Here is a 20,457-nt window from a genome sequence, read left to right on the forward strand (position 1 = left end):
AAGAACCAGAAAATTTATTATTTTCAGCATAATATTGCTGATTGACATATAAATGGCCTTGCTGGATTAAGGCATTTGGTAATTCTCCCTTTCGTTTAAAAGATTCTGTCTGAGGGTAAAGGAACAGTGAAAATTAAGGTAAACTGAGCTGCTGATGCTCTTGGTGTCAACACCAACATAAGCTCTAGAATAATTAAATAAATTGTTCATATCAATTAGCTATTATCAATCTGGAGGGCACTATATGTCTGTGTTACTCTGTAGTTGGTGTATAGTATGTGGAGATTTCCTTACCTTGGCTTTACTGTCATGCGCAGACATGTAACCCACACACATACTTTCTGTAGTATGGCTCCAGAGGAACTCTACTAAAGACAGAAGAGAGATGCATCAGGGACCATTTCAAGAAATGAAAACATATAACGGACACATTTTTAAAGGGGATCTATCATGCTTTTCAGATTGTTCACTTTCCTTTAGTGTGTTTATTAGCTTTCTGTGCATGTAAATGGTCTGCAAAGGAACAGAGCTCAAATGTACATGGCAGAGGACGTAACACCCTCCCACAGAAACCACTTTTCCCAGGTGCCTGAAACATCTTGTTGGAATTCCAGCCCTTTTTTTCAGTTAAAAGGCGACGTCAGCTACTGGTACGAGTGGATCAGACACAGCTGTGCTGCTGGACAACTCTGTGTCACTGTTGGGCTGAGAACAGTCCTAAAAATATCCTTCCAACAGCATCTTGTGACCACTGATGAAGGACTGGAAGATGACCAACACAAACTGTGCAGCAACAGTTGCTCTACTCTCTCTGATTTAGCATGTCTAACAGAGTGTCTAACAGAGAGGACAGTGAGTGTTTAAATGCACCAATTCATGTTAAAAATGGAAAAGCTCTATACCAAACCTTTCTACTGAGTCTCTTATACTATAAGGTAAAATATACTGTATATCCTAATGTCCGTTACAAGCTTCATGTAAGTCATGAAATGTCTTTTAAAAGTTCTAAATGTCTGATGTCAATTTAGAACTGCCTTTCTCAAATAATTAATAAAATATTCTTTCATTCTGGTGCCTAAAGGCTCTAGCTACAATGCAACTGCTTCACCATTTAAGGTGGAATGGAAAATTCATATAAGAAGCTAACTACACCTGCTACTATGCTTACTATACTGATAAATAGCCTTATAATTGTTGCGTACTATTCTGTTTACACACTGTTTCCTATAAATTTTTGGATGTAGGCATTGACTTGTTAAAGCGGCACACAATTAGGTTTGAAAATCATCTACACTGCTTTTTCCTAAAATGTGCTGCTGCTCCCTGGTGGGACCAGAAGGTATTACAGACTGGATCTAACCGACTCATCATTTTCCGTTTTACATAAAAAGCTGTATTTGTAATAGTTACATAAATAAAGTCTAGCATATTCAGTAATGCATAAGACAGGTCAACCTTAAAATCATTACCGTAAAAACAGCAGCAAAGATGCTAAAATGAATGCACATACAATAATTACTTCAATAATGGAACAACTGAGTATTCACTTAAAACATTAAAAGTCGCACTACATTTTTTTAAAAATAGATGCAGACACATACACACACAAAATGCTACTTTTATTTCTCAGCTTCTCTCCTTTTAGGAATATTGGAATTTCTATTTGAATGTTTTCTTTTGTAAGTGCCTTCTAAGCAGATGCTAAAACAGATTTCTAAAGCAATACTTAATCTAATATGGAGTACTGTGTCTGTTTATTATTTGTAGGCATTTCTGTGTCTGTCTGTTAATGAATTCCTGTGTAAACAAAAGTTTTAGTTGCTGGGACATGGCCTATTCATCTTTATTGTCAACATTCAACGTTCTCTGCGAAGGTTTACAAAAATTGAACAGAGGGCGAATAAATTAATGTTATCATGTTTTGCATTTGGTGTACATGTGATTCATTTATTGTTGTAGGAATAAATCATGCTAAGTATGCCACATAAAGGCCTTAATAGGCCTTGACGGTTCGCCACTGCATTTAAGTGTATGTTAGTATTTATGTTTGAATGAAAGACAGCATGTAAAGATGTTCTGCACTGTAATTGATTTGAAGACAGCAACATCCTGCATAGCACTGGGAAAATTAAATACACTTAAATGCAGTGGTGAACCAGGACTATCAAGGCCTTTACATTACATACGCAGTCGTGGGCTGGAGGTTAGGGAACCAGCCCTTGACCAGAAGGTTGTAACAGATAACCAGTTTGATTACAAGGTTTCTGGTTCGATCCTGGCAAGGCACCTAAACCCCAATTGCTTCCCAGGCGCCATGGATAGGGCTGCCCACTGCTCCAGGCAAGTGTGCTCACTGCCCCCTAGTGTGTGTGTGTTCACTAGTGTGCATGTATGTGAGTGTTTTATTGTACGGATGGGTTAAATGCGGAGGTCTAATTCCACAGTGTGCAAACACAGTTGGCAAATAATTCTAAATTCTAGCTTCAGAGGGCCTCTTACAGTGCTGTATATCTGCTTATTCAAATCAAGAATTAAATTATGCTTAATTTTCAAAAAATACTCTTTTTTTGTTTTTGTACTACTCATTTTTGCATCAGATTTCTTATTTGAAGATTTGGTGAGATGTTTTTTGGCTTCTGAATTTTTACATTTGTGTGGGTTTTAGAAGAAAGCATTCACTCTATTGGTCAACAGATTTTGGAGTGACAGATCCTCTGACCATAGGCACACCCACTCCACACACCATGAAACTTCAACATTGCAAAACACAGGCAAATCCGATTATAAGCAGTGTTTCCCAGTGTTTCCCAGACATCAGTCTCGTTTAACATGTTTGATTCCTGTGTTACGCAAGATGTTTTAGAAGCTGAAGTAGATTTGGTAAAGCTGTTAGACAAAGCACTAGTAACTTCAAAACCAAAAGGTGTTACAGCTTGGTCTAAAACTAGGTATGCCCAAAATATATTTTGCAAAGCTGATCACTTGACCCATAAATCCAAACTGTATTATGTTCATAACTTGAATAGAACATTAAAGATATTGCTTAAAAACATTGAACATGCCAGTGCAATAACACACTTGTGATGCGTTCTGTCACGTTGGTGGTACTCTATGTTTTTTTTGGTGTGGCTAGAAGTCAGGAGACTGGTCACTTCATGATCAGTTGACTGAAAGAAAAAGAAAGTGGAATGCCTATTCTGAAACCAACCCCCCCCCCCTTGTGACAAATGCCCAAAACACTATCTTGCAAAATTCATAAACAGAAAAAAGAAAGATGTGCAAAATGCTAGTAAAGGGACTAAATATCTTTGAAAAGAAATGTAGCTTAATTCAATTCTCATTATTTGATTTAATATAATATAATACTTTGATGATGACAGAGCTGCATTGAAAATCTGTGTTACTGATTACATGGGCTTCCAATTTTCTCCCTGATGCACACTGAGTCACCATGGTGTGTTATGAAGTGCTATTCAGGCACTTTTCAGGATTTAATACTTCCTTCAGCCCTTAGCTACTTATGTTTGCATGTATCTGTGTATCTTTAGGGAAATTCTTGAGTGTCACTGAAGGTAAGGGTGCTGTGTTGACGGAAAGTGAGGGTTATTGTGTTGTGTTAGCAAGTATAGGACATACCCAGCAAAGCCTGGAGATTCTCAGAACTCTGATCATCTCCACATTTACAGCACCTTAGAACAATTACCCCACCCAGAACACCATCCTCACTGGCCAGGAATCGGGAACCTGTAACAGACACACAGTTAGATTGAGTCACATTAATCAAGAGTTTCTCTGTAATCAACACACACACACACACACACACACACACACACACACACACACACACACACACACACACACAGCGATCAGGCGTAACATTATGACCACCTCGTTTTTACGCTCACTGTCCATTTTATCAGCTCCACTTACTTTATAGGTGCACTTTGTAGTTCCACAGTTACAGACTGTAGTCCATCTGTTTCTTTACCTACTTTGTTAGCCCCCTTTCACCCTGTTCTTCTGTGGTCAGAGGTAGTTTGGAATTTAGCAGTGAGTAGCAGAGAATGATTTTATCTACTTGCAGCACATCAGGGCAAAGCTAGCAGATAAAGGACTATGCTCACCATAACAGCTCTTCACTATAGTGCATTCTACTGCAACTGCTGGGTTATGGAGATGATTATATGTTTTGGATTTTATGCACCTGTGAGGAAGAATGCTGCTGAAATATCAGAACACACACATTTGCTCATTATCCAGTGTGCCCTAATAGTGAACCTTTCAAGTAGACATTGACTGCTTTTGGCTGCAGTAAAAATGATGATTCTTTGCACTGCAACAAGAAGTAATGAACTTTCTTTCACATAAAAATGTTACTACATTTCATGCAAACCTCCTTGACTGACCTAACTTAAAACCTGACCTGTAAAGCATCCTAGACTAAAGCATACTGCCACAGCAGGCATAAAAAATATTAGATTGTTTTATGAGATGTGAACGAACAGAATGGCAGTTAAATAAATTTGCTTTTTAAACACAATGATCTTGTTCATTTTAAGAATTTTGGGAATAGAGGTACACTGTGCTTAGTTGCATCATGAGGGCCTGCAGAACTGGAGTGGTGAGCACACAAAGGGGGTGGCTGCTGTCACCCACATGTCACCCTGTAGATCAGCCGTTGCATTTAGGACAAGTAGGGTCTTTGGTTGTTCATTGTTTGTCATTCATGTACATAACTTTGAAAATATGAGGATGTCCTTGGATCTAGCCTAAGACCTTAGCTAGAAAGTATTAGTTAAAACTCTTCAGCTGCAAAGCAAGGTTGAGGATTGGTCCAAATAAAATATACATTTAAGTTATTTAAATGCTCTCTACAAAAAACAGCCACCACCAATGCTGCATTCCCAACTGCAGCAATGGGATCATAGAAATTTGGATCTGGGGCCATAGTGTCTGTGGTGGCTGTGTTTGATGTCTTGCTGTTTAAGGCTGTTTTGCCTGATGTCCAATTGTGTAAGATCTAAAGTTCTTTAGTCTGAGGAACGATGCCTGAAGATCGTCTAATTTGTACACCATCATTTTTTTGTGAATGAGAAAGCAGCTTTAATTATCATGCAGTTTTATCAACTGTTTTATATTAAACATTCTACTCATAATACCGTTCATGTTCCATCAACTCAGAGTGTCCACTTCCTAGTGGTTCACTTACTGCTGTGCAGCAAATGCCACTGCGAAAGGTCAAAAGACACCGCAAAAGAAAAAAAAAAGATGTTTCAAGGTAGACCAAGCCATGTAGTAGCACTATTCACCTATGAACTTGTTTTGCATAGCTTCCAGGAGGGCTTGATGTGCATCTTCAGCCTGCACAGCTGTGGAACACTCTCTGGCTAGCATAGTGCGTATCAGATGCTCACCACATCCTTAAGATCAACAAGAATAACAGGAATGAGCAAAATTCTACAACATGTGTATAGATGTGCATAGAGTGGACATTCATTATGTTTGGCCATGTTCAAATCAGTCACTCAACTAAAGTTCTGATAATAGATATGAGGGGACAATTATCTGCATTCAGAATCGACATGGGTGTTTAAGTTGATTTTGTGGGTGGCGCATATAGATTACTGAAATTAAAAGTATGCACTTCACGTCTCCTGTGCAGAGCTTTTTGGGCATGTTTTAAATACATACATACATACATATGTAAATAAATAAATAAATCCATGTATGTAAGAGTAATATGACAATAACCTATGACAAAGCAGGGATTTTTCATACCTGAGGTGCTTACAGCTGTAGCGTAAGTTCTGGCATCATGTGCATTTTCAGCCCAGCAGCCACAGCCATAATGAGCAGCCTTACACAGAGTGGGAAACAGGCATGGAAGGAGATAACTGTTGCTGTTGCATTATATTCAACACACGAGGCTGAGAAATGGTAAACTTTCTACCAAGGAGTATAGAGATGTTTTTTGGATTGGAGTGGAGAATATCATTCCAGCAAGGATGTGATTCTATAATCCAACTGCATAATTGTGGAAGATGTAGTGCTTAGAACAAACTCCAAAACAGATGAGTGTCTCCTACCTGGCCCACTCGCCCTGGATGTTTCATGGCCAAACCTCCACTGGAGACAGCAGCTGCCACATTCCCTTCCTGATCCACAACGATTGCCCCCACTGTGTCCAAGGACGAGGAGATAGGCTCTACAATTTCACTCACCTATTGGAAAAAAAATCATTACATTAGTATTCTGTTCAGTTTTGTTTGCAATGGTGATGGAAAGGTTGACAGATGAGGTCAGGCAGGAGGCTCCATGGACCATGATGTTTGCAGATGACATTGTAATTTGTGGTGAGAGTAGAGAGCAGGTGGAAGAGAATCTGGAGAGGTGGAGGTTTGTACTGGAGAGGAGAGGAATGAAGGTCAGTAGAGACAAGACAGAATACATGTGTGTGAACGAGAGGGAGGCAGGTGGAAAGGAGAAGATGCAAGGAGTAGATGTTGTAAAGGTGGATGACTTCAAATATCTTGGGTCAACCATCCAGAGCAATGGACAGTGTAGAAAAGAGGTGAAGAAGAGGGTGCAGGCAGGATGGAGTGGGTGGAGACGGGTGTCAGGGCTGATGTGTGACAGAAGGATAGCAGCAAGAGTGAAAGGGAAGGTTTACAAGACAGTAGTGCGTCCTGCTATGATGTATGTTTTGGAGACTGTGGCTCTGTCTAAAAGACAGGAGGCTGAGCTGGAGGTGGCAGAGATGAAGATGCTGAGATTTTCGTTGGGAGTGACAAGGATGGACAAGATTAGAAATGAGCAGATCAGAGGGACAGTGAAGGTGGAGCAGTTTGGAGATAAAGCCAGTGAGGCCAGGTTGAGATGGTTTGGACATGTGTTGAGGAGGAATAGTGGATATATTGGTCAAAGAATGTTGGAGATGGAGCTGCCAGGTAGAAGGAGAAGAGGTAGACCTCAGAGAAGGTTTATGGATGTAGTAAAGGTGGACATGGAGATGGTTGGTGTAAAAGTAGAGGAGGCAGTAGATAGGGCAAGATGGAAGCAGATGATCCGCTGTGGCGACCCCTAAAGGGAGCAGCCGAAAGAAGAAGAAGAAGAAGTATTCTGTTCAGTAAAATGACCATTGCCATTACATTTACCTTTAACAAACAAGATCCTCTTGCCACAAACCAGTATTTCTATCATCCATGTGTATTGTGCTGCCATCCCAATTCTTATAACCCTGTAAAATGTGATGTATCACTTATGTTGTTGTAAATCATATTTCGATTGTTTGTAACATCTAGTAATTGGAGTTGCTTCCAATCTGCACACCTCTTAACTCTTAGATTTGTGGTTAAAACAGTTATTGCAGTGTCACTCCATGTACTCCATGCACTAAAACACAATACTAATGAAAGCTGGAGCAGTTAACACACTGATAATATTACTAGAATTTATTGTAAGCACAGGTATCAGCACTATTTAGGTGAAGATATCAATGCACACTAATCAATGAAACTCTCTTAAATTAAGCACTAATCAACTGCTAGATCTGGATTGGATATTTGTAAGCTGGCTGCATTTTAAGTGAAAAATAAAATACAACATTTCAAATGAAGTGTCCTGTAAACATTTCATGACATTAAAATAAAATAAAATGCAGTAACAGATAATGCAAAAAGTCCCTGATCCAAAGATGACGGTATTGTACCAGTGGCGAGCCATATTTATTAGAGCTAGGCTTTTAATTTAAGTCGTACATGTCAAAACCCACTGAAAACATGAGGAAAAAACCCATCTCTACCATAATGTTAACTTCTGATAGCAAAGCTATGTGATTCTAGGAGTTTGTTAGCACTAAGATAACAGCAATTGCACGAACAGATTAAACACAGACATTAGACGCTTCTTAAAGACATTCCTTGTATTACCTGAAGTTTGTGACAGACATATTAACATATATTTTACCTTGTAACAGTTTCACTGTGACTCTTTTAATAATGAGCTCTGGTATGAAGCCGCCATGACAACAAACCACTGATTAGGCTTCAGAGTCAGTGACAAATCTAAGACTTCCAGAAAGCCTAGAGTGATGTTTTATTGCACAAAAATACCCATTCATGGTTGCCATAGAGAATTACATTTTTAACCATAAAACCTTAACTAAAATGCCCAACATAAACTTACCATTAGATACAAGATTGTGAGGGGGTGGTGTATGATCCTTGCTAAAACATACCACTAGAACTTTTAGGAAACCTGATGGTTTTTCTTTTTAATGGGACTTGGCCTAGGCAGTACCAGTGGTGGCATTACTCACCACTAGTTTCCTAGTTAGGACACCTGTTTAGGAAATCATCAGATGCATCTGGTATCAATTCTAGGTCACCTGTTAAACCATTAGAATCCTTTACACTGTGATATCAATCCATCGGGAAAACACCATTAGTGACCGTTGAACATCACCAGGAAGCAACAAACACAGAGTTTTCTATGAGTTTTATTCCCTCCTTGCTCATTAAGAAATACAGTAGCCAGTTTTTGTGGATTTTGAAAGTCTCTCTTCACTAGTTGTGTTTATTTTGATACATATATTTTAACCTATTTAGACAGAACAATTCATCAACTCGAGTTATTCTGACAGTCTATTATGGCCAGCAATCTTTTCATTGCTTTGGTCAGATTGGGGCACCTTTACTTCAGGGAAGTGCCTCAATAAAACACATTAGGAAAGCTAGGCAAATTGGAGCCTACATTCTGAACAATTCTATCCCTCTACTCTACTGTGTATTACTCAGGAGCACCTTTAGCAAGGAACTTATTCCACCAAGGTGCTCCCTGAAGAACTATTGGGGGATCAGTATGCTGACAATAATTAGATTTTGAATAAATATAATGCAATTTAAAAAAAAGTGTCTTGACACACAACACAAAAAAAAACTACTGCAAGACATGAGTGAGCATGAGCAATTTCTGCTGAAACTATGCATGCTTTTATATATTTACTCACAGTTCCACTTGACGTTCGTTGTCTCTTCAAAAAATGATGTTCTGTCTCTATTTTCTCTGCCAGCTCCATCTTCCGTTTGTTCCTTTTGTACGCTGACAAACTAAATTCTGGGAAATATCAAAGAAGTAAATCTCAGTTTCTCAGATTTCACAGCTGATCTTATTCCAGAAACCATAATCATGACCTTTTGTGTGTGTCTTCTGTTCCATTAAAACATGGACTATGGCAACTCATTAACTGGATTCCATCACTACTCTTCAACAAAGCACCCAGAATCCCACTGCTTCCATAATGCACAAGTTTCTCTTTTTTGACTTTTCTCTTAAGATCTGTGCATCTATTAAAGCAAGGACTAATATTCTTATCCACAATTTCTAAAGTACTAGTCAGACTAGTTTTACATGAGAAGGTGTTGCTGTTACTGTTGCACGTGCAAGGACAAATGAATCCTGCATGAACACAAAAAAAATCACAGTTGCACAAGTGCATATCTTTATTCAAATATTTTGTCAAGTTGGAGTGACCAAAGAAGTTGTAGTAAATTGTTCGCAGTCAATTATCCAGGAACTATTCTCACTACATGGGATGTACAATATCTGCACTGTCCAAGCCATCTCCCCAAGCATAGTCATAAAAACAGCACACAGGTTCTTTTGTTTATGTTAGTTCTATTCCAACAGGTGATTTAAAATCTATATAACAATTCCAGGTGTACAAAATGCTGTAATACCATAGTTAAAGTCATGATTATGATAGTCAGCCCAAAGATATTTCGGGATTCATCTGGTGAGACACTCCCTGCTGTGCTTGCTGGCATTGCTAATGTTAGCCTATGTTCTTTGGTACAATTCAATGATTAAACTAAACATATCAAATAGCATTGAGCCTAACCAATAGATAATAAACAGTTTTGCTTCCAATAGAAAAATCTGCTTAGACCCAGAGTCCCTAATGTGGGTATGATGCTAACTACAGAATGACACAAGTCTTCTCAGATCTACAGGCAATATGTTTGGCTGTTTACCATAAACTGTCTTTGAAAAAATGCAGTGTACCATTGGCATTGGCATTGTTTTGGGAATTTACAGCAAACAGTCTGCATTGACATTGACATAAAATTAAACTTCTTTTTGTCATTTTACATGTTTTAATGGAATTATACACCTGAAATTATGCCAGGTATGGACCTCAGTAGTTTCATAAGGACTTTCTTTTCTATGTATCAACCTTTATGAGATTTGGTGTTGAAACAGTGGTATTTTGATAATGCCTGTCATTGTATAATGGTCAATTAAAATCATAACACATAACATCTTCAAAGCTCTGTCTCATTTTCCACAGCCCTCCAATCACTGGTTAGCAACTACTGCTATCTGCCATTGCCCCAGTCCTTCAGTTCTTCATCAGTAAGGATTTTATGATATCCAATGTGAAAACAGCAACAACACTACCAAATGCCAGGAACTGAAATACAGGCAATGAATGTATAAAGTACTCACTGGTGGCCATCTTCTCTGAAGGACAAGGAGGTATTCCGTGAGTGAGAGCCCATTGCTGTGCGCCTGTTCCCACTAAAAAGCTGACACAGACAGACCTCATCAATCTATTTGCTTAGAAACAGGATGACTTTTTCGGTTCTTGAGTAACATTCACATGAAAGACCTCAAGTATGTAGTGCCAGGACAAGTGTGCCTTGCAGGAGCACATGACAGAGCTCCTGTACAATTTTTAAAAATCACTTAAATACCCTTTTAAGACCTCAACAAAGTGAAAATAAGATTATTTGATTAATGACTTAGAATCACTGACCAAAATGTAAAATCCAGGCTTTCCACTGGCCTCTGGTGGAGTAAAGAGTTGACATATCTCATGGTCAATAAATAAGAGAACATATAACATTAGACTTTAATGACTATCAAAAGGTTCTGACATATCCCCACATCCCACATGTCTTATAATGAACATATCCCATCAAAGTCATTTCAGTTTGGTTTCCCAGGGGGTTGCCACCACAGGGGCTGACACCACATTTTTTAGTTCTGAACTCTGTGTGCAGTGTGCAGTGCTATATTGCCTAATAACCCCTGTAATTGTGATTGCAGATGGTCCCAGCAGACAACAAATGAATATTCTGTAAAATGGTTTTCATACTTGACCTTAAAAAAGAAAGAACAACTAGAAAGGGAACGTTTGTGAACGTTATAAATGCTTCAAAAGTTAAAGCAGTTGCTATGGTATCCCAGGTGGTTGCCAAGATGTTGCTGGGTCATTGATGTGGTATCACAGGCGGTTTCTAGGCTGTGTAGTATTAACAAAATTTCAGTATAGAATAAAAATACAAGCATTACAAAGAACAGTATATAAGATGAAATATTTCTTAATTATACAATTATATAAACAACATTAGTGAAATTTTGCAGAAAGTGCTGAAAGTTTTTCATGGAAATCCATCAGACCCTCAGTGAGTTGGTACTGCCTATCCCATACATATCCCTGTATATCATGTATCCATTCCTAGATGTCCATGGCAGTGATCTCCAAGTAAACAGTAAACATTTGGAAACAGACTACATTGTTATTTTATTGCAGAGATGTGTTGGATTCTTGTAAAAACATTATTAATCTTGCTGAAATATTTTTAAAAACGATTTGCCAAAAACCAAAACATGCCTAGTATTTGTCAAAACAAGTGCAATATTAAGTGCCACATTTTTACCTTATCTTAATTTGCTTTAGTGAAACAAGTGCCTGATCTCTAAAGCAAATGAACGACTGGTTTAAAAAGGCGGAGAAAAAGCCTATAAACGAAAAACTGACAACATCTAACACAAATACACAAACAGCAAGATAATTAATTATTTAATAACAGACAGGTTGGCTCACCAGGGAGGGATTCTGCCAGCTGAAAGCTTCCCTTTCTGTGCTTCACTCAGTAGTCTTCTGGCCACCAACACTGGGTTTTTGATTCCTGAAGAGAAGATGCAGAGCTTGCACATAAACAAGGTTACGAAGAACATGCATACATCGGAATTTTCCCCAGATGGTGTGGGTACACTCTTAAAAAACAAGATTCTTTAGTAAAGGAAACAGTTGTGTATGGAACCATGAACACTCAAAGAACGCTTTGCATGATTAAAGGCTTTTTAACACAGTGATCCCCTCCAAGCTGATCTTAAAGCTTGGCCAGCTTGGTATCGGGACATCTCTGTGCAATTGGATTCTGGACTTCCTGACTGAATTAGACAAACTCTTCTCATCTCCCATCACCCCGGCGTGCCAAAAGGCTGTGTGCTAAGCCCTCTTAGTGGACTTCAGGAGGAGTAGGAGCCAGGCACACTCCCCCATCTACATCAGCGAAGCTGAGGTAGAGCATGTGTCTGACTTCAAGTTCCTTGGTATCCACATCTCAGATAATCTCACCTGGGCCCTAAAGTCCTCCATCAACAATGTCTTTACTTCCTACAGAGCCTCAAGAAAGCTCTCTTTTGTCCCGGGATACTTGTGAACCTTTACTGCTGTACCATTGAGTGCATACTCACAAACTTCCTGTCAGTGTGGTTCAGCAAGTGCTCCGCATATGACTGCAAAGCGCTCCAGAGGGTAATGAAAACTGCCCAATGCATCACAAGTGCCCAGTTAGCCTCCACTGAGAGCATTTTTCATAAGTGTTGCCTGGACATTTCTCAGGACATTTCTCATCCTAACCACAGACTTTTTACCCTCCTCCCATTTGGCAGGCATTACAGAACTTCTTCCCTGAGGCTGTGACCCTGCTGAACTCCTCACATCTTTGCACTCAGTGCACTGTATTGTACTTTATATCCTAGTTTTATTGCACTATTTAATATTTGCACAGTCTATTACTGCACTATTAATATGTGCAACGACAATTTCTGTACATTCTTCATACTTATCTTTTACATATGCTACCGGACATACTACCTCATTGTACGCTCTCCACTCACTCCGTATATATTTTACATTATATTTGTACTTGCATATCTATATATTTCTGTACTTTATAAATAAATAATAGTACTATATTTTTCATTTAGGGTTAGATGCTTACAACATTTTATTGGCTCTGTAGCTGTACTCTGCACAATGGCAAGGTTGAATCTAATCTAGAACCCTCTTCAGAAAGGTTCTATAGAGAACCATATACAACACATTTCCCATCAATCTGAAGAACACTTTAAAGATGCTAAAAAGCTGCAGTGTGTACCCAAGAACTTGTGCCTGGTTATTGGTTTTAACTTGATTCTTATTTGCACTGCATTGAGTAGACAGTATACTGTGTAAGTTTTGAATCCAGTTAATTGCCCTCATAATGGGGTAAGCTACCCTGTGAAGTTGTTTTTTTAACAGAATAAATTTAATTAGATTATGGATTAGATTATTAAACCATATTGGCAAGTCTGAGTGCCATTACCTATATATAATAACTGTTATAACTGCATACTCACATCTCAAGTATGTACAGTACTCTGTAAAAGGCAATGTACAAACAGTGTGAAACACGCCTATAGCAGACCTTTGTCTGATCTCTCATTGTCAAACACTGAGTTAACATTAGTCCAGGTTGTTATTGAGGAAGTGAACATTAGAGAAACCTATGAAACTGCCAGTCTCATAGTGTAATGACAACCCTTAGCCTTGCTTTAGCCTTTAGTAACGCAGCCTGTACATCCACTAGCCTCCATCGGTCAGCTGTATTACACAGTGGCATGGTCTAACAGCCTGTGCTAAGAAGCCATGGCTCAATCACTTCTGCATGAATAACAGTAATATTTACTAAACTCCAGCAGAGTCTTAGATGCTTAGAGATGTAGCACATGTGTACAGAAAAAGTTTAGCCTGCATTACATAAATATATGAAGTTTCTGCAACAGCAATTTCAATCTCTACAAAGACACCAAAGACTAGTCAAAAGTACACAATAAATTGAACAGGGAAAATAACATGCAAATAAATATACAAATAAAAACAAAAAAACTAAGTACAAGTTTTGTTGCAAAACACAGACAGAACATATTACAGAGTACTGTCTTTAAAAGGACTCAAACGCTTAACACTTTAAAAGGTTTTTAAATTAAAATTATGTATTGCAGTAGATGCCTTTATGAAAAATGGGACACTGTTGTGTGCATTAAGAAAGTGGCTGTTCTTTTTAAATAGCACACAAATGCTTAGAAACCCTATATTTTAGGCTATTGTACTTCCAATATAGAACCGAGACAGTCATAGATATCTTTATTCTAGTTCAAATAAATATTTACATCCTTTTGTATTGTATTGCCACATCTACGTGCAACTTTTCTTTATCGATGAAGCCAGATTTTGTTGTAAACAGCAGCTTTGCTATTCAGTCTCATAGTGTGGAGTCCCATATGAAACTGATCTTGGGAGAACTCCAAAAAAACTCCCTTATAGGGGTTTGAGCAAAGGTTCTTAATTAGATTTAAAATACTGAGTTTAGTTGCTTACAGAATGACTGAATGGAGCATTAACTATGTATAAAAGATAAAGAATAATATTGCCCTTAAAATGGGCCACTGGTTTCATGTTCATAATAACAAACACAATATAGCAAGTCTTGACAGAAACATACAGAATGCAAAACATTTATGGAAAATTACAGTGACGCTGTGCAAAATGTAAATAAAAACAAAATGCAATGATGTGCAAATCATTTAAACCCAATATGTAATTGGAAATAAACTGAGAAATTTGAGTGTTTTTTGAAAATGGATGGAAAGTGTGTGAATTAAAGAGAAGATAATGTCTTCATGTCCAGATCACCACTCCACTTGTCACTTGGGGGTTTGGATCCCAACCACCAATTTTAATGTTTAGCATTATTCTGGAGTTGATTAAGATACACTGTCAGGTTAGGAAAAACACTTGATACACTGTGAAAAAAGAAAATTGCAATCTGATTTCCAATTCACGGTGACTTTAACTCACAGAATGGACCAGATATTTCATTGCTATGATCAGCGGCATGGTCAGTGACATGGTGCAGCACTTTATTTAGCTCTGATCTCTAAGCAAAAAATGCATTGATGCAGCTTCCTTGTAACCAAGATATCTCCACAATATGATCCACAGTTTGAAAATAACTAGTAAATCTCAATGTAGCAAATTTGCTGTGAATTTTTAAAAAATAAATATGAATTTATTGATGTATTAGCAGTGATACTGTCACTGTTTTGGAAATAAATGTAGGGAAGACTAACATGATTATAAAGATTTTGAAATGCATAAACATGGCTTTTATGCATACAATTAGAAAAGCATACCATTAGTGCTATACCAAAGCATACCATTAGAGAAACACTAACTATAAACAGTTTTCTAACTCTGAACATCAACCAGCTCAATGCTGGATGCATAAATTCTTTCATGAAACAGCACTGCAGAAATATATTACAACCCCATTTCCAAAAAGTTGGAAGGCTGTGCAAAAATAAAAATAGAAACAAAATTCAATGATATGCAAATCATTTAAACCCTATATTTAATTGAAAATAGTATAAAGACAACATACCAAAAGTTACAACTGAGAAATGTTATTGTTGTTTGAAAAATGTGTGTCCATTTTGAATTTGAAACCAAAAACATGTTCCAAAAAAGTTGGGACGAGGGTACTGTTAACCACTGTGTTTCATCACCTCTTTTTTAACAACACTGTGTTTGGGAACTAAGGAGACAAACTGCTGTTGTTTTGAAAGTCAAATGTTTCCCATGTTTGCTTAATATAGGATTTTAGCTGCTCCACAGTTCAGGGTCTCCTTTGCCTTATTTTTGATTTAATAATGTGCTGTTGTAATACAAGCAGAATGTAGTTTGACATATGTTGCCAAAACTTGTATATATCATTCAGCGTTAATGGTGCCTTCACAGACATGCCAGTCACCCATGCCATGCACTATTTGATCATGCAGTCTTTCACAGAGTGGTGAACTCCTCCTCATCATTACTTCTGAAAGACTCAGCCTTTCTGTTACCAATCATGTTACCAATTAATCACCAGGTGTTTTTTTAGCATTACAGAACTTTCCCAGCCTTTTGTTGCCCCCGCCCCAACTTGCTTGGAACATGTTGCTGGCATCAAATTCAAAATAGGCATATATTTTTCAAAAACAATACAATTTCTCAGTTTCAACATTTTGTATACTGTAATTGAAGGATCACAACGACATAAAGGGTTTAAATGATTTGCACATCATTGCATTTTTTTATTTACATTTTTTACAGTATCCCAAGTTTTTGGAAATGGGTTATACTTTGGAGGACATGTCTCACCACTCCTGACAAATGTTCTAGAGTTTGAAGCTAAAGGTATGCTGAGAAGTGAGATGAAGTGCTAACAGAGTATATAAACATGTTCTCTTGTTTCCTGAAAAAAAGCAATGGACGATGCACAGGATTGACAGTCTAACAAGCTAAATCTAATTCCTGTAGGAGTATTTGCCACCACAGCCTCCAGAGACACCAGTGAATAGTTCCCCCTTGTGGATCATGCTTAGCCTGTTAATAGTGAGTGAGTGAGTGACAAATCATTTCTATAAAGTGCTTTGCATTTAAAAATGTAAATATCTCAGTGACCACAGTATTTTAAAACAAGTGTTGGAAAAATTAAAATGCTTAGAATACATTAAATATTACAAATATAATTTGTAACACTTTGGAAATGATCTGGATTTCTGCATGAACGACTTCGACAATTGGATCCGATCTTCATTTAAGTCATAATAATAAGTAAAGACATAGGGTGTATTTATATCTGTATGCAAAATATGTAAATAAAAGTAAAATGGGTAAAAAAGGAAAAAAAATCCATTTGGTGATAAGACCACAAGAGGCTGTGTGTTACCACAGTGTTCGCACAGCACAAGGGTGAGTAATACCACTGTAACATAAAACTCTCCACCATCACTCAGCGCAGTGCAGGCGTCTGATAGCTGATGTAACAAACTTGGTGGTTAGAGCTCTCCTCCAAGTGTGCTTAGCGGTCCAATGATGTTGTGTTAGCAGCAGTTTGAAAAGATGCGGCTGGTTTCACGTGACTCAGAGGAGGCCCTCAGTGTCATGGGCCTCTGCCCTCCTAGCGCTGGTGGCATAGTATGATTGGGGAAGTTACAACTACTGGGTGGAATTGAAATATGACTAAATTGGAGAGAAAACTGGGGGGAAAAAAAGCAAGGCCAAAAACCACATGAATGCTTATAACCTCCGACCCCTGAGATGGCACTGCAATAAAAATCAGCATGCTTTTTGATGGATATCACCGCATGGGTTTGGGAATACTTAGACAATCATTGTGAAAAAAATACTACTTGTCGCTGCATAATGGATGTGTTCTCTGGGCAAAAAGGTAAAGGACATTTTAGATGCTGTTTTTTTAGGTATGTCCATGTTTATTTCAACATGACAAACGCAAGCAACATTTTGCACATATTACAACAGCATGGCTACATAACCAGAGTGCAGGTGTTAGACTGGCCAGTCTGTCTACTGTTGAAAACATGTGATGCATTATGAAGAGCAAAAAGCCCTGTACTGAGACACAGCTGAAGAACTGTATAAATGAAGAATGTCAAAAAAAAATCTGCTTTCAAAATTGGATCTGTTGCTTCAGTCTCCAACTGCTTCTGTCCCAACCTTTTTGGAACATCAAATTTGGAATTTGCATATATTTGCTAAAAAACAATGAATTTCATAAGAAAAATATCATAAAATATACTGTATTTTTCCATTTAGTACAGGTCAAACAGAATTGACTAATCACTGCTTTTTGTTTTATTGGCATTTAACATACTGTCCCAACTTTTTGGAACTGTGTTTGTACTTATTTAAAAGACATCACAAAGGTTTAGTGAACAAATGGTTGTGAATCAAGAAAACACTTATGGAAGCAGTGAGAACCTCTGTGATCACGACCTCTTGAAAAGAGACAGATTGGAGTCAGGTGTTTTATTCATGAGTGACTTTGGTAATTTGGTAAGTAATCTGTTTTCACAACATGATTCTATTTGAACTGAACATGGTCTGATTATAAGACATTTTCAAGGTCACCAGAAGAAAGGTTGCTGAAGCTCACAAAACTGGAAACAGCTCAGACAATCCTCCATCAGTTCAATTCATCATGCAGAGCCAAGAAAATGTGCAATATTGCTTCTCTCTCTGGGAAAGGGTGTTCTACAAAGACCCACAATGGAACAGTGCAGAATCCTACAAAACAGTAAAAATCCCTCAGATGAGTGGTAATGGTCTTTAAATTCTGTTGTCAATAACTGAATAATAAACCTGCAGATTAAAAATTTGAACCATATGATCACAGTAAACTGTACTGCATGTTACTGATAAAAAAAAAACTGTCTTTATTTTTATTTTGACTTGGATGAAGATAAGACCACATTTCAGAGTTATTCATGCAGAAATCCAGACAGATACAAAACACACACAACTATTTACCAAAATTGTGGCAAACAATGTTTAAAATCAAGAAACCATATCTATATAGTGAGGAAGTAAAGAAAAAGCAACTCAATTCATTATTTCAAAGTTATAATCATTTCAAATCTTCAACTGAATTGAATTCATCTGCAATGATTGCAAGCACTGAGGAAGTATAACAGACTAAATAATAACTCTATAAAAATCATGTGTTTAAATTTCAAGGGGATAAAGTGTGAAAACATATAGTATAAAACAACAGACCCTAAATGTTTGATGAAAATGTGATGACATGTATTCTAATATCAACCTGTTTCCACTTTTTTAAGGCAGCAGAAAACAAGTTTTTTTTCTTCTGCTTGTCATATAGATCAGTCTGTGCTACATGTCTAGTCATGCACCTCCATGTCTAAACAGAATATGTACTAAAAGTGGCATTAACGAACCCACCACTTAAAGCTCCAACTGCTCCATATTCTAATGACTTCCCATCCATTATGCTCGCATCACACTCAATATCCCCAGAGAGGTTAAGGTTGGAGCCTGTACCAGCGTTGGTGAATGGTGAATCCTGCAAACAACAAAGAACACTAAGGATGTCTGTATAGTTGTCTAAAACACTCTAAATTTCATCTTTGTAGCTGAATTATCATTAATTTCCTGCAGAGTCATCATGTGCGATGAATTATCAAGGTCATGATTTGTAAATGTTTCATGTTTCAAGGTCAGATAAGGAATAAATTTCACTTGTCTCCTGACCTATATATCAATCCCAAGTGCACATGTTTGCTATCTGAAAATCATCATAGTCCCTCCATAGCCAAAAATACAGATACCCAAATATACTGGCATACAAACTGTCTGAATCAAAATTTAGCCCAAATGTTTTGTTCTATGAATATTTATTCACTGTATTTAAAATTTTGTCAAACTTCCCAGCTAAACACTTTCTTTTGTACTGCAAGCAGCAAAGTTCTTTGGGTGAATTAGGACTGCTGTTACACTTTATTTACTGTCAGTACACTCCACACCTCTGCCCACTAGAATATATTAATTTTCTTTAGTATTTAATCGTGCTATAATAGAACATTGCACTCACTGGACCTTAAGTCAACAGTTACAAATTTCAAAGTATTTTCTCCAATATCATTTTCATTTATGAAGCTAAATGGTACTGTGTGTGATAATAAATAAAAAGCAGGGACCAAAAATGGAAAATGGAAGAAAACAATAGTAACATTTCTCATCTGTGGTAAAATCCAAACAAAAACTACTTAAAATCCATTAAAAACACATTCTGCTTACATCTGCCTGATCACTAAAGGGGTTCTGTAATCCAAACTTGCTAAGATAAATTTCAGAGAGGTTTTACCTCTAGCTCTGTAAGAGCTGCCGTCACTGCTTCCAGGGCCATGGCTCCAGCTCTCAGCCTGTCCACAGCCTGCAAAACATGAGGCAGCGTAAAACAAAAGGGGAACATATTTCATGGAAAAGTCATGGGTCAAAATGAAACAGAGACCTAAAACAAAAGTATGAACTGTTTATAATTGTGGCTGGATATCAATATCGTCCACTGATTCTTTTTAGAAACCATGAGTAGGTGGTTTAGTTCAACTAGAACCAAACTATTTTGCTCACAATTTCTGTACTACAACAGACATATATTTCTATATGAAGTGTTTGGTTAGAATGCTAGCTTTTGTTCGGTTTGCATTATTTTCAGGTACACATTTAGCCTCAAACTGCAACAAATTACAAGACTACTGTTTTTACTGAAGTACATTAGCTAGAGATAAAGCAAAAAGATTCCGTTTTGAAAGCCCATCAAAATAAAAAAAAGGTAAATCTACTGTCCGAGACGAAACTGTGTGGATGAAAATGGAGGAGCAGCAGCACTAAGGACGGATACAGATTAACACAAATACGTAGAAGAACAAATATTATTGGTGGAGACATTATTGTAATGGTCAGCTGGTGAACTGATTTCA

At 37.5% G+C, this 20,457-nt stretch overlaps 1 protein-coding gene across 3 annotated transcripts in view; it reads right to left on the reverse strand.

Annotated features, from left to right (window-relative positions):
* tasp1 (taspase, threonine aspartase, 1) overlaps nt 1–20,457 on the reverse strand; it is a 50,320-nt gene that overhangs the window by 17,925 nt on the left and 11,938 nt on the right. For 2 of the 3 annotated variants that reach the window (XR_001858643.2, XM_017714997.2), the window contains exons 4-13: nt 19,842–19,910; nt 18,920–19,040; nt 11,891–11,975; nt 10,507–10,586; nt 9,008–9,114; nt 6,087–6,221; nt 5,779–5,857; nt 5,310–5,420; nt 3,637–3,744; nt 295–368 (exon numbers count right to left, since the gene is read on the reverse strand). Coding sequence is in view for 2 of the 3 variants with exons in the window: in XM_017714997.2 (XP_017570486.1) it covers nt 295–368; nt 3,637–3,744; nt 5,310–5,420; nt 5,779–5,857; nt 6,087–6,221; nt 9,008–9,114; nt 10,507–10,586; nt 11,891–11,975; nt 18,920–19,040; nt 19,842–19,910 (969 nt within the window). In the remaining variant the exon portion in view is untranslated. The remainder of the gene's footprint in view (nt 1–294; nt 369–3,636; nt 3,745–5,309; nt 5,421–5,778; nt 5,858–6,086; nt 6,222–9,007; nt 9,115–10,506; nt 10,587–11,890; nt 11,976–18,919; nt 19,041–19,841; nt 19,911–20,457) is intronic. The other variant, XM_017714998.2, reaches the window with a different exon arrangement.

The sequence above is a fragment of the Pygocentrus nattereri genome, chromosome 22 (genome assembly GCF_015220715.1).
Source record: "Pygocentrus nattereri isolate fPygNat1 chromosome 22, fPygNat1.pri, whole genome shotgun sequence".
Lineage (NCBI taxonomy): Eukaryota > Metazoa > Chordata > Actinopteri > Characiformes > Serrasalmidae > Pygocentrus > Pygocentrus nattereri.